Raw genomic sequence first — 13300 nt, forward strand, 5'->3', positions numbered from 1 at the left:
AGCTAATAAAAATCTCTAAATTCATCTTCACAGCCATTACAGAACTTTCAAATTAGAATTGATTAATTTTATGTATATATATATATATATATATGATTATAAAATTCAAATAGACATAGTCCCACTGAATGAGCAATAAAGCTGAAAGTCTTCGTGGTGGCACAACAGCTCAACCAGTGGTCCCCTGCCTCCTGTCTTATTTCAGCGTCCTTCCGGTGGTTGACTCAGGTAAAACCTGGGAGGCTACTGATTAGAATCTGTACCTAGGAAGTCTCGGCCATGGGTGTTTAAAATCAGTCTCCACAGGACTGGAGTCATCGCTGGCGATGGCTGTTTCAAGCTCGACAGGGACCATATAGTACTGTTTCGTCTGTTCCGTTGGTTGTAGTGGAGCTATATAGTCAGATATTGATGGTTTTCTGAGATGAAACACCCTGTGTCGGTGGAGTTGACAAATTCAGCGAGCCTTTAAACTGCTTGAGGTTTACACTGGGTAAAAACTGCATATTCATATCTTTCCTTGGTTTCTCCCTGGGGGTGCCTAAAGCCGACGTCTGTATACCATGACGTAGTGTTAGCAGGCCGGATTGGTGGCCCAGTTTGTCTGACAGTGTTTAAGTGACTTTGTTCTGCTGTCTGGGGTTGGGGCCTCTGTTGATGGCAGATGTTTTTACCATTCCTCCAGGACGGGGACATGGAATATGGGTTGCTGAGTATTCCTGTCGACTCAGCTTAGTCTGAGCTTGTCGGCTCGATGGATAGGTTAGTGGCCTTTTGGATCGCCTCTAGGGGTTGGGGCATTTAACTGTGTTAAGGCAACCTTGAGCTTGCCAGGTCTGAGTGCCCCTTCCTCCTAGCACTCTGTCTTATTTGACCGAAAGTTATAACCAGGGCAGGAGTTTGTCTCTGAAGTTCTCTTCTGTCTTATTTGAACGTGAAAATAGTGATACCGTTGTGTATGTAACTGTAGACACATTCAACAAATTGCTTAATCTTAATTTTGTGTCTACTGTTCAATTGTAGTGATTTGTGCATTGCAGTCAAAAGTCTTTAATCCGGACTTGTCGGGAGTTCAGCAATTCCGGATTATAGATCATCAGTTTAAATCTGGTAAGATGGCATGCAGAAATTATAAAATTAAAAACCGTAATTTATGAAATAAAGAGCAATTATGATCTAAAGGGTATCAAAATTTACAAAAAAAAAAAAAAAAAAGCTTAATATTTATTTGTTTACTTTATTAAACATGTCTTTCAACGCGCACATGCGTAAAGCATACATTACGTATAGTCGAAATTAGAAAATTGCAACCAGAAAACTATTTGATGTGTATTCTTGATATTTATAACGACGAGGAATTTGATTTAAATCATATCAAAGACGAGTACATTGAGATGAAATACTACATTTAGTAAGGAATTATAAGCCGAATAAAATAAAAACATCTGCCCTGAAGATAAGGATAGTGCTGACAGATCAACTTCCAGTTCATTGCACGCCGCAACGTCAAAAATTGGTAAACAGATTTCGGAATGGTTAGAGAAACAAAGGATATGCTTTTATCCATTTTTTGCAGCAATTCTACTTTTTGTTTAATCGAAACATGCTTTCGCTTTGTAGATCCTTTGGCAGCTCCAGAATCGGAAATTCTTTTTGACATAATCGAAAGTTCAAGCTTACTTTTATAAAATTGCTCTAACAGTCTGCAAAAAATAATAAGCCGGATCCAATTTGAAGATTAAGGAACAACGCAATCTGCAACATTAACTGAAATTAGATAATTAGATAATTTTAGCTTAGCTTACACCGTCCATTATACATTAAATTCGCATGTGTAAACGCATTTGCGCATGCATAAAGGTATTACGCGCATGTGTAAACACATTATGCGTTTACGCATGCGCAGAAAGTTTGTAGCTTTGAGGTCCGGATTATAGATCATTCCGGACTATGGACGTCCGGATTAAAGACTTTTGACTATATTTAATTTTTTTGTGATTGCTTGTTTTTATTGCTTATCGAATGCATCTATGTCACCGGCCTCTACTGTTACGTACACATCAACATAGCGTATTTTCGTTTACATATATTTACAAGATCAGCTCAACTTACGTTAAAAATTGCAAAAAGCATTGACTGATAAAAAATCAAAGCGATATAAGTAGTATAGATCTTATGCATGAACTGCAGTTTTTGCAAACATTTGAAGAAAATGTAGCATCGCCGGTTAAAACTCTAAGCTATATCGTTGTCAAAAACATAGCAGTGTGCAGAAAAGAATTTTGGATTTTGTGTCCTGTTGTAATCACACTTTGAACCTTGTCGTATAATATATTTTAATGTTAAGGTAATAAATAATGTTCAGCAATATATTTGGTATCCAGTGCATTTAGTATATTATTTCGCTTAGCTTGCAGTGTTACTTTTGTATAACATTTTGTTGTTATTGTTGACTAATGCTGACATGGCTGGCCCACAGTCAGCCCACGAAAAGGAGCTTTGTCGTTCACAACTTCTTACAGCATCTTACAGGTGACAGTGTGATTTAGCTCAGTTTTGCTTCCAATTTTGATGGAGAGCACCAGGGGAAAACAGGTCCGAGCATCTTGTATCCCTCTTCCCCTACCATATATATACCCCTCACTTCATATTTGAGTGCCCCCATGCCGCACGGGCACTATACATTTACAAACATCCATCCCTTCTCCGGGATTGAAACCCTTACCCTTTGGCACAACAGTCAGCAATGCTAGCTACTATACTGGTTGGGCAGCTTTTCATAACTTGAATATATAAATCTTCAATAAATATGTTTAAATGTGGGTTTTAACAGGCACAAAATGTTTTCTTATTTAGACAAATTAAAAGATAAAATGTAATTTTTTGGTTTTTCATATTATTATGTTAATAATGTTTCATTTTAACATAATAATATGAAATATATTTTTTTAATCATAAACAATTTCCCTTTAATATCGTCACTGCATAAAGGCACTCGCTAGGCATTTGCACGATGGCGCCGATTAGGCTTGGCGCAGCCCTGAATGTTACTTAGTTAAATCTAATCAGTCCACTACTTAAGATACTTTCAAACAAATACTTAAAATTTTACTATATCATTTTGCCATTCATTTTAATGTTTCATGGAAAAGCCACAAAAAATTTTCAGTTGCCACATCTACATCATTATCAGGGTTGGTTTAAGTAATTTCAAGGCCCTGTTCTAGCTAGAACGTTGGGGCTGTCTAACGGAGTCCCTTTTAAAATTACTCAACTGTGTATGTTTTTGGACTCGTGAATTACCCTGTACAGAGAATGTTCGTACATTTTTAGACAATTTTGTTTTATTGTAAAAAAAGGAAATCTTTTGAGAACTGCAACTATATTTTTAAAAGTATAAATTATTGTCTGCTGCTTAACAGTTTGTTTCATGCAAAATGCTACTTTTAAAGAAGCAGGGGATGGAAGGCTATGTTTGTGTCTTTTCCGAAGAAAATTATTCATATCTAGTTATTTAAAAAATGCAGTGAAAGCCATAAAGCTATGATAGTTAATGCTGTCAACATCAAAGGGAAAGTCAAAATTTAGTTTCAAGGGGAAAAAATTTTCCAAATACATATCCGAGGAAAAATGAAATGTTTTGAATATTGCAAAAGGGAGATCTTTTATGTTAAAAGAAAATCTTCTAAGTCAAAGGACAGTTGTAGAATCACTAAATTGCCAAGTTACAAGTCTAAACAAAGTAATTAATGCTAATTTAAATCTTAAAAAGGCGAAAAAACAGTTTTCAGCACCTTTCTCCATGATATATTGCCGAACATAGAACGTGCTGTAGGATTCTTTATGAGAAACATTTATCCAGATGAAAATGAAAAAATGCTGTCATAATAGATGAATCTTGGGTGCACTTAAATGACTGCAACAAAAGAAGATCCATTTATTTTCATCAAAGAGGAGAAAAAAATCTTAAATGGTTCGAGGGATCTAAAGAAACTTTTTTCTATGGGATTTATGATTGTTGCTGATTTTTCATATTACAGCAAATTAAAGATAAAGAGAGTGATGAAAAGTATTCAGATCAACTCAACATATTATCAAAAATATATTTTATATGCAATTTTCAAACATGAAATACCTTCTCTTTACACACAGTGTGGTCAGTCAGTGGAACTGCATCGAGACAAAGCGAGCAGCAACACGTCAAAATGTACTGTTAATTTCCTGTAAAAAAATGGAACAAGAAACAGATATCAAGGCCCATACCCTTCACTCATATCCCTATTAAATCGTTTGATCTATCACCAATGTATTTTTTCACTTTCGGACTTTTAAAAAGCGGGTTCTCCAAATGTCGGCTTACAACCTCCTTAGACTCTGGAAAGCTGTTCGAGAGCAATGGGATGGAATATCTCTTCCAATACTACAAAAGGCTTTATTGTTATGGAAATTATGATGTATAATGATAGTGAAGAATGGGGAATTATCAAATATAACATTTAAAATTTTTTTATAAAATATTTCTGTAATTACAATGAAAATTGTCTAAAAAATGTGTGAGCAGCCTCTGGTACATACTGAAAGCAAAACTATTATATCTTATTTATCACCATAATTTTATAGCAAGAGTATTTTCTTTTAAATATATGTAAAAAATGAATTTGCTGATCAGCAGACTTATTGTTTCAACTTCTCATACAAATAACGATAAAATGTTCTAAATTGCCATATCATGTTCTGTCCATCTTTGTCTTTCAGTATCAGTAGATGCAAAACTTTGGAGGAAATATAATTAAATTTAAATTACTCCCATGTGTAGCCCAACCTGGAAGTGGTCTGTTCTTTGATATTTGAAAGGATGGTATAATTAATTTGTTCGTGCCTATAAATAGCTGTTTTATAATTTTCTATTTTTTAATCAAGTTCTCCCCCCTCCAAATTTTGAGTAATATATGTGCTCTATGTTATACATTTGTTTTTGGTTTTGTATTAATGAAATTGGGTTAATAAATATAATAATTTAACAATTTATAAAATCCTCTGATGTGTAGCATATTTATCGTTTTTCGTGATTTTGATAACTGATTTTAAATGTAAACTAGAAGCATGTCTTCTTTTGTTTTATGATTTATATAATTAGACAGATCTTATTATATTAATTTTATATCTGTAATAGGTCAATATGATAAGATGAAGTCTCCTTTTGCATGGGACTTAGTCACTCGTAATTTAGTTGCTATGGCTTTCTCAGGCTTAGCATTTTTCTTTATTACGTTATTATGTGAATTCAACTTTCTTCGAAAACCAAAGTGAGTTTTTTTTCATGTTTTTCAATCCTTTACTTCATTTTGTTCCCTCTAAATGCCTAATTTTTCCTTTAATTTTTCTTGTTTGTGCATTATGATATTTATTGTACATTAGTTAAAAGTACTGATGTCATTTGAATTATTTTTACTTTCATCATATTGTTCTCTGTGGTAATATGAAGTTTAGATTTTGTTAATCTGACCAAAAAAAAAAAAAAAAAAAAAAAAAAAAAGGAAATTAGACCATTTTCATTTAAGAACTTAAGAACTATTAACAATTTAAGTGAATGTTTACTTATGGGCATTGAAAACTGTGTAATGATTAACAAATGAAGAATTTAGTAATGTATTCAGTGTTTTCATCTTTGTGCATAATGCATGGTTTCTCTCATGCATAAACTCATTTGTTACCTTCATGTGCAATTTGGTGTTAATCAAAGTTTTACTTTTCCATTTTCGTTGATTTTGCTGCCACAGGCTTAACTTTGAGATGCCAGTGTATGTTAATGTTACTGTATGTGTAAACAAATCGGCAAAATAGAATAAGAGCCATGAGTTACTTCTATATTTTATTCAGCTTAATTTTGATGAAGATTGCCATACTAGCATACAACAAATTTGCTGTAAAGTTAGAATTAAATTTCTCTGTTGATATAAATCGAAAGTTTTTTTTTATATTTTTTATCTTTACAATAGTGTTGAAGCAGTTTCATTATAGATTTTTTTTAAGCAGGAAATGTTTACATATAAAAAAAAAAGCTGATGAACATATTTCTTTCTGAACTCTGAAATTTATAGTCTAATTCTTTATATTTGGTACTATTAAAAATCTTACTTCTAGTTTAATGTTTTGACATGGTAAAATTCTTGATTATTTATATGATAATTGAATTTTTAATAGAAATATTCAGATACCTGATTATTCAATTGAAATGGAAGATGAAGATGTTGCAGCTGAACGAAAGCGAGTTCTAACTGGCCATGCTAATACTGATGTTTTGCATCTCATTGATCTCACAAAGGTAATAATAATATTTTTTTAAGTAGATTTCTTTACCATGTGTACCTTTTTGCAATGTTTTATAGATTTGCTTTAATTATTGAAGTGCTTATTTAAGTATAGTATTATAATTTGCCACGTAGTAATCATCTAATCATTGTTAATGTATGAGTAATAAGTTGTTTTTGATATTCTATTTTTCTTCTTATTTTGAGTAAACAGGTGATTCTGAAATTTCTAGATGATACCTAAAAATACTTGTTCTCTGTACTGTTTATATTTTCTTTAAAAGTAATACATAGCGATAACATTTCGTGGCACCATCTTTTTTTTTTTTTTTTTTTTTAAGTGACTTAACACAAGAGTGAACCAGACATGAAATCAGGATTCAGGCTTATACATTTACTTGCTTCATAAATGAGGAGCTCATCTTCATCATGAGCTTATTCTGGTTAAATTTTGTCATAGTTCCAAGAATATGTTTAATGCTTACTGTTTGCTTCACAAGCAGCAGCCATGAGATTTTTATTCATATGTGGTTGCAAAGAAGCAGTGAGAAGGCTAAGAACAGAGTGTGCAGTGAAGGAGACAGGGGTAGTCAAAAGTCATGCCAGGTTGGAGTATTGAAGTCTGCAACTCTCATAGTGTTAAGTTGCACTGATGACATTGTGGAGTACGAGTCCACGTAACCTGGAGTATACTAGCCACAATAAAAGGATTGTAGTTCAGCGCCATGTGACGTCCAAATTAATTTTCGAACCAGCACACTTATAATGAAACAACATGAATTCAGTCCATCTAGCCAGAGGCTTTGTGTGTGTTAGTATTCTTTGTGAATTGGTGTCCAGCTAATGAATCTAAGTTATGTTTGCATCTATCTTAAACATAAATTAGGAAGATTTTACTTAAAGAGATTATTAAAATAGAAATTGTGAAGTTTGAGAGTCCATGTAACCTGGAGTGTACTAGCCACAATAAAAGGATTATAGTTCATCTTCGTGTGATGTCCAAATTATTTTCGAACCAGCACACATATAATGAAACAATAAGAAGCTGCTCTAGTAAGCTAGAGGCTTTGTGTGAGTTATTCCTTGTAAAATGGTGCCCAGCTAATGAATCTAAGTTATGTTTACATCTATCTTAAACATAAATTGGGAAGATTTTTCTCAAAAGAAAGATATTATTAAAATTACAGATAATGAAGTATAGAGATAAATTTTGCATAGAAAATAAGGACTTGAAAACTGAGGCACTTAAGTTGGGTTTAAAGTCAGAGATAAAAGCTGAAGTAAGGTTTTCAGAAAGTGTTAAACTTCCAAGGTTAAACTAGCCAACATTTAGCAGAAATTTGCAGGAATGGATAGCTTTTAATGCTCTCTTTAATGCATATGCACATAATAATCCCAATATATCAAATGCAAAAAAGTTACAGTATTTAAAATATTCAAGAAAACTGATGTTATTAACTTTAATTCAAAATGACCAGCTTCAGCAATTCTGAGCTTAGTGGACACAGTGAATGAAGCTTATCAGGGTTTGGAGGGGTTGCAACAGAAAATAGAAACTGTGATGATATATCTTTTTTTTTTTTTTTTTTTGTTTGTTTGTTTGTTTGTGTGCGTGCGTTCGTATGTGCGTGAGCGTGTGTGTGTGTGAAAAACTAGATTTATCAACTAAATTCTGGTATATATATATATATATATAATAAAAAAAAGAAAAAGAAAAAAGACACTTAAAGAAAGAGGGAGTCCCAAACTTAAGTGAATTGGTTGAATTTTTAAAACATTATGTAAGGACATTACAAAAGTGGAGAGCGTGTTAAGTGTCAGTGGAGAGCGGTTATAAGAATAATAGCAAAGTAAATACATTTATTGCAAGTGATAAATGTACCTACTGTGAAGAAGTTCACTGTTTACAAAATTCTTTTAATTGAATATATAAAAAAGATAATTGAATTTTCTGGTGGATTTGAACTTCATAAATGGTCTACAAATGAAAAGATTGTGTTAAGAAACAAAAATATAAAAATTCTTAACTAATAATCATCCTCATACGATTGTAGCAAATAAAACTATAAAAGTTCTTGGCTTTTAGAAGGACCCTAATAAATATGAATTTTTATGGTATTTTGTAATGTGAAATTGTGAAGATATTCAAATAAAGTGTACCATATTATAGACAGATTAGAGGTTAATTTGTTTAAAAAAAGACAAATAATTTTAATTGTATTTTTGAGTTTTCACTCAATTAACATTGGTAAGTTTAGTGGATCTAGTTATATTACTGCTTGTTATTTGATAATGAAGATGATGAAAAGGAATTTTTTTTCCCATGTAACTTTTCTTTTGTACTAAATACATGCACTTTTTGAAATAATTAGCTGATATATATAATATTTAAAAATATGTTATTTTCTTTATTTGTAGATGAAATATCATTTAAAACATGCTAATTCTATTAGCCCTAGAAAGTTTATCTCACTACAGATAAAGTTGAAGCGTATCATTCGTAAAAATTGCGTTTACTAATATTTTATAATACTATTCAAAACGTGTTTTAATTTAAAATTTTCTGATAATATTTTACGTCAAAAGATTAAAGGAAAAATATCATCATCATATACAAAGGAAATAATTAAAATAAGAAATAATTATGGTGCCTTACAAGCAGTGATACCACATGCTCACTGTACACATAATAATACTCCTAATCCCCAAATTAAATTTCTCTTTTTATTTAGGAGAGTTACTATGGTTAGAAAAACTGAGTAGGCATATTTTGTTTTCACCAGTCACATTCTTCTGGCCATTGTTTCTGCACAGTGTTACCGCAGTAACACACACACAATACTCATTTAATTTTTTATTATAAATTTTAATGTTGTAGGGTAACGTTGTTATACTAATTTAAATTTCTGACATAACTTGAGTGTACAAGTTATTTGCCCACCTCGAATTTTAATTTTGCATATTTAGGTAAAGAATGCTTATGGCTATAAGATTAAATTGAAACTTTTAACTTAGATTAACTTGCCTAGATTTGTCTTTAACTTGCCTAGATTTGTCATACAATGCTCAAAGCTAGTCACCTTTTTTAAGGAATGGAAGTTTTTAGGTTCTATAGTATCTTAGCATCCCACAATCATCAGCAAGTTGTAGCGCACTTTAGAGGACCTGCCTAGTTTTATCAAAGTTTGTTTTGTTATTGTGTTGAATTTTTTTACTTGCTTTAATATTAAGTTCTAAATTTCATTTTACATTGCTTTGTAACTAAGAAAATGTTTATTGTTTTATAAATAATTAAATTTAATTCAAATTTCATTAATATGTAATAGAAAATTTTGGTTTTGTATTGAGAACAACAATTTTTATGAAAGCCTTTCAAGGCGAGAACTATAAAATGTTATGATATTCAAGCAAAGAATTTCCAGAAGTGTAACATAAATGTATGTCGCATGTAATGCTGATGACATAGCTAATTTGGAACCTGAGCTCAAAATTTCGAGAACTAAAAATTTTCTCTTAATAAGCAAGCTAAACTAAAACCTTCTATTGGTGAGCTTCGATATTGGATAATTGGGCACTTAAGCATTTCCTCTCTTTCACATTAAGAGCTATTTTTCTCTGCTCTCTTTCTATTGCAACAGTAGCAAAAGTGTAAATGTTCTTGAATAGGCACAATTAGAGTGCCAAGTAAGTTATGGCTGCAAATGTCAATTGAAATAAAGTTGAGTATGTAATCTTACTCGACTACCAAGTTTCTTGTTCAGTATGAATCTATGTTGTACACCATCAGCATTGCTATGTCTTTTTCATCACATATATATAAGTGGACATGTGTTGTATTGAAGAAGTAGGTGTATTTAGCATTAAGTAGCTTTTAAATTCTAAAAATTATATCATTTTACATAATTAAATGTGCATAAATTTTCATTACTATAGTAAGAAACAATTATGAGATTATAAAGGGAAAAGATATTGGCATAAATGTGCTGTATGTTTTGACTTTAAATAAACTATATAGCATTTCTTCATGTGTTACAGATTTATAATTCAAAAAACATGAGAAAGAAACTCATAGCAGTGAATAAATTATGCTTAGGAGTTCCTGAAGGAGAGGTAAGAAACTTAACATTTTAAAATAAATTATTTATATTCTTTTATTTCAGTTATTTATTTGTTTACTTTTATGTTTAGTGTTTAGGACTGCTTGGTGTAAATGGTGCTGGAAAATCAACAACATTTAAAATGCTGACTGGTGACACAAATGTCACTGCCGGTGATGCATTTTTGAATGGCTTCAGGTAATTGTGGTTATTTTATTTCTAGTATTTTTTTATGTATTTTACTTTCTAATAAGAATCTTATGGATTGTGAATTATAGAATTATGAAACTTTTAGTTTATAGTTTTTATTTTTATTTCTTTTAGTTTTAGTTTTTATTTCTGAGTAGAACAAAAAATTAGAAAAAGATTATTTCATATCCTTATCTCCTTATCTCTGTCTGTTTATATTGTTTTCAGAAATTCTTCTGGTTTGTAAACAATTACTTGATTTTTTTTTTATTACTGGGAAATTTTTGGATTTTACTGGTTTAAATTTTATTTTTTCATATATTTATGAATTAGGGAATTAGGTTCTAAATTTATTACTTTTGCATCTATTGTGTGTATCTTGCATATAAATATGTAAGATAAAAATATATGAAAGATAAATTATTATTTAAACTAGTAATAGCCTCTTAATGATTAAATTAAATTAATTTCCCCTCTCTATTCTAAAAATAATAATTTCCTTTTGCACTGCTTCATTTTGAGACTAATCCATGTTATATGACTCTTACATAACACTGATGATGTTGATGGAACTAAACTGAAACAGCCAATAATAATTTTACAGCTCTATTAATTATCTAGTCCATCCATTCAGAACCAAAACTAACTCATTCTGAATTAAGATTTCATTCTGAACACAACTGCACTTGTTTTCTACCCTTTGGCCTAACTGGACTGTTGCCTGCTGCTTATAGTGAAACTATCAAAAGTGTAAACACTTTGAAACAGGTACAAGTAGTGTGCCAAATAGTTAAGGTCACAGCATGTTTACTAAAAAAAAACGTAGATTTAGTCGGCCCCGGCTGCCAGTATCCTATTTGTTATGATCAACCGAAGTTGCTAACTTTTCCGATTTAAGCGGGGGATTTCTGATTTCCGATTGTTCTCCTGCAAGCCCGATTTACAGTGTATTTCTCGGAACTTTCTCTTATTCTTAAAATTTCAAATGATTTTTATGTAGCTTGGCTTAATACTTGATTATTTACATGTAGAATAAGTGAATTAGGGCATTGAAAAAATCTTGGTTTTTCTCTAAATTACATATTGTTGCATGCGTACGGGTTCGTTATGAAATGAATGCACAAGTCCGATGAAAAATAAACAAAAATTTATTATTACCACAAAAAAATGCTTAAATTTTCTCAAATTATCATGCAGTATTACAATATCTCACAGTAGTTATCTTTTAACTACTCAAATGTCCAATAGAACGTAATTCAAAACAGCTAAAGAACGCTACTCCGCGAATTCGCTACAATCAACAAGAGCAGTTTTCTAAACAACAACAAACTAAGCAACTACTACGAACTGAGATGTTTTCCTCCTTTTATAAGATTTTAAAATCACGCGCTTGAATTTTCCAGTACTTTCTCGAAATCAAAATGAGATATTTATTTATTTAATGCACGTGCTCTTGTATTTTTAATTTTCCGGCTTAGCTTTCTTCTTTTAATATTCGTCACGCGCTGCACTGCGCGGGAAGTAAAACCAATTAATTTATAATTGAACTAACATTAGCTTTTTAAATATCAAATTCGTAACACTGCCCCCTTCCCAAGGACTGCACGTCCCAGGCAGTACAATCCCTGGACAGGAAGCTAAACTTACAACTGTGGCATAAATGCATTAATAAGCATTACATTACAATAATAAACTGAACAATAAATGCAATAGATAACTTAAACAAATGCTATCAAATACAAATCAAATACTAAATACACATTTAAAAACAAAAAGGACCATGGTCTTACACTATTTACAATTATTTACATTATGAACTATGGCCATAGTAATGAGCTAACCTGTCGTAATGAACAACTTTAGGTTTAGAGTTCAAAGACTTACGAATCCGAACCACGACGTCATTCAGCCTGTTTAGGACTGTGTACGGGCCATCCCAAAGTGACTGTAATTTCGGACAGAGTCCTTTCCGTCGAGTCGGATTCCACAACCACACCATGTCTCCTTCGTGGAATTGAACTTCAGTAGCTCTTGTGTCGTATCGGGTCTTCATCTTCTCCGTCGCTAAGTTGACTCGCTCTCGTGCAAAGTTGTGCATCACTTCAAACCAGGCCTGGAGATCTTGAATATATTCCTCAGACGATGAAGGAGCATCCGGAGGGCAGCCAAACAATAGATCACAAGGCAGACGAAGATCACGACCGAAGAGCATTTGTGATGGAGAATAGCCGGTAGTCTCGTGGACAGCACTGCAGTAAGCCAGTAAAAAGAGTGGTAATTTCTTGTCCCAGTCCTGTTGGTTTCTGGAAACCACTAATGAGAGGTTATTAAGGATGGTTCGATTGAACCTCTCTACCATGCCGTCCGACTGGGGATGCAATGGCGTCGTTTGAGTTTTGTCAATGCCAAGTAGTTTGCATAGTTCTTTGATTACTGCCGAGGCAAAATTCCTTCCCTGATCGGAATGTAACTGAAGAGGCACTCCGAACATGGAAATCCAGTGCTGTATCATCACCTCAGCTACTGTAACAGCCTCTTAATCAGGAATAGGATACGCTTCAGACCACTTGGTGAAGTAATCAATGACAATGAGTATGTATTTGTTGCCATCAGCAGTTCGTGGCAGAGGTCCTAAGATGTCAAAGGCGATACGTTCAAAAGGCGATTCTTGTGTTCCCGTACGTTGTAATGTTGCAGCTTGCC

The 13300-nt window shown here is 32.3% G+C and overlaps 1 protein-coding gene across 3 annotated transcripts in view; it reads left to right on the forward strand.

Annotated features, from left to right (window-relative positions):
- Positions 1-13300, forward strand: part of LOC118194990 (ATP-binding cassette sub-family A member 2-like) — a 194361-nt gene that overhangs the window by 136841 nt on the left and 44220 nt on the right. For all 3 annotated transcript variants that reach the window (XM_085823222.1, XM_085823221.1, XM_085823223.1), the window contains 4 exons: positions 5174-5306; positions 6205-6325; positions 10347-10421; positions 10500-10606. In XM_085823222.1, coding sequence (XP_085679348.1) covers positions 5174-5306; positions 6205-6325; positions 10347-10421; positions 10500-10606 — 436 coding nt within the window. The remainder of the gene's footprint in view (positions 1-5173; positions 5307-6204; positions 6326-10346; positions 10422-10499; positions 10607-13300) is intronic.

This window comes from Stegodyphus dumicola, chromosome 9 (assembly GCF_044657685.1).
Source record: "Stegodyphus dumicola isolate Sdum_Otavi_A_Nest chromosome 9, ASM4465768v1".
Classification (NCBI taxonomy): Eukaryota; Metazoa; Arthropoda; class Arachnida; order Araneae; family Eresidae; genus Stegodyphus; species Stegodyphus dumicola.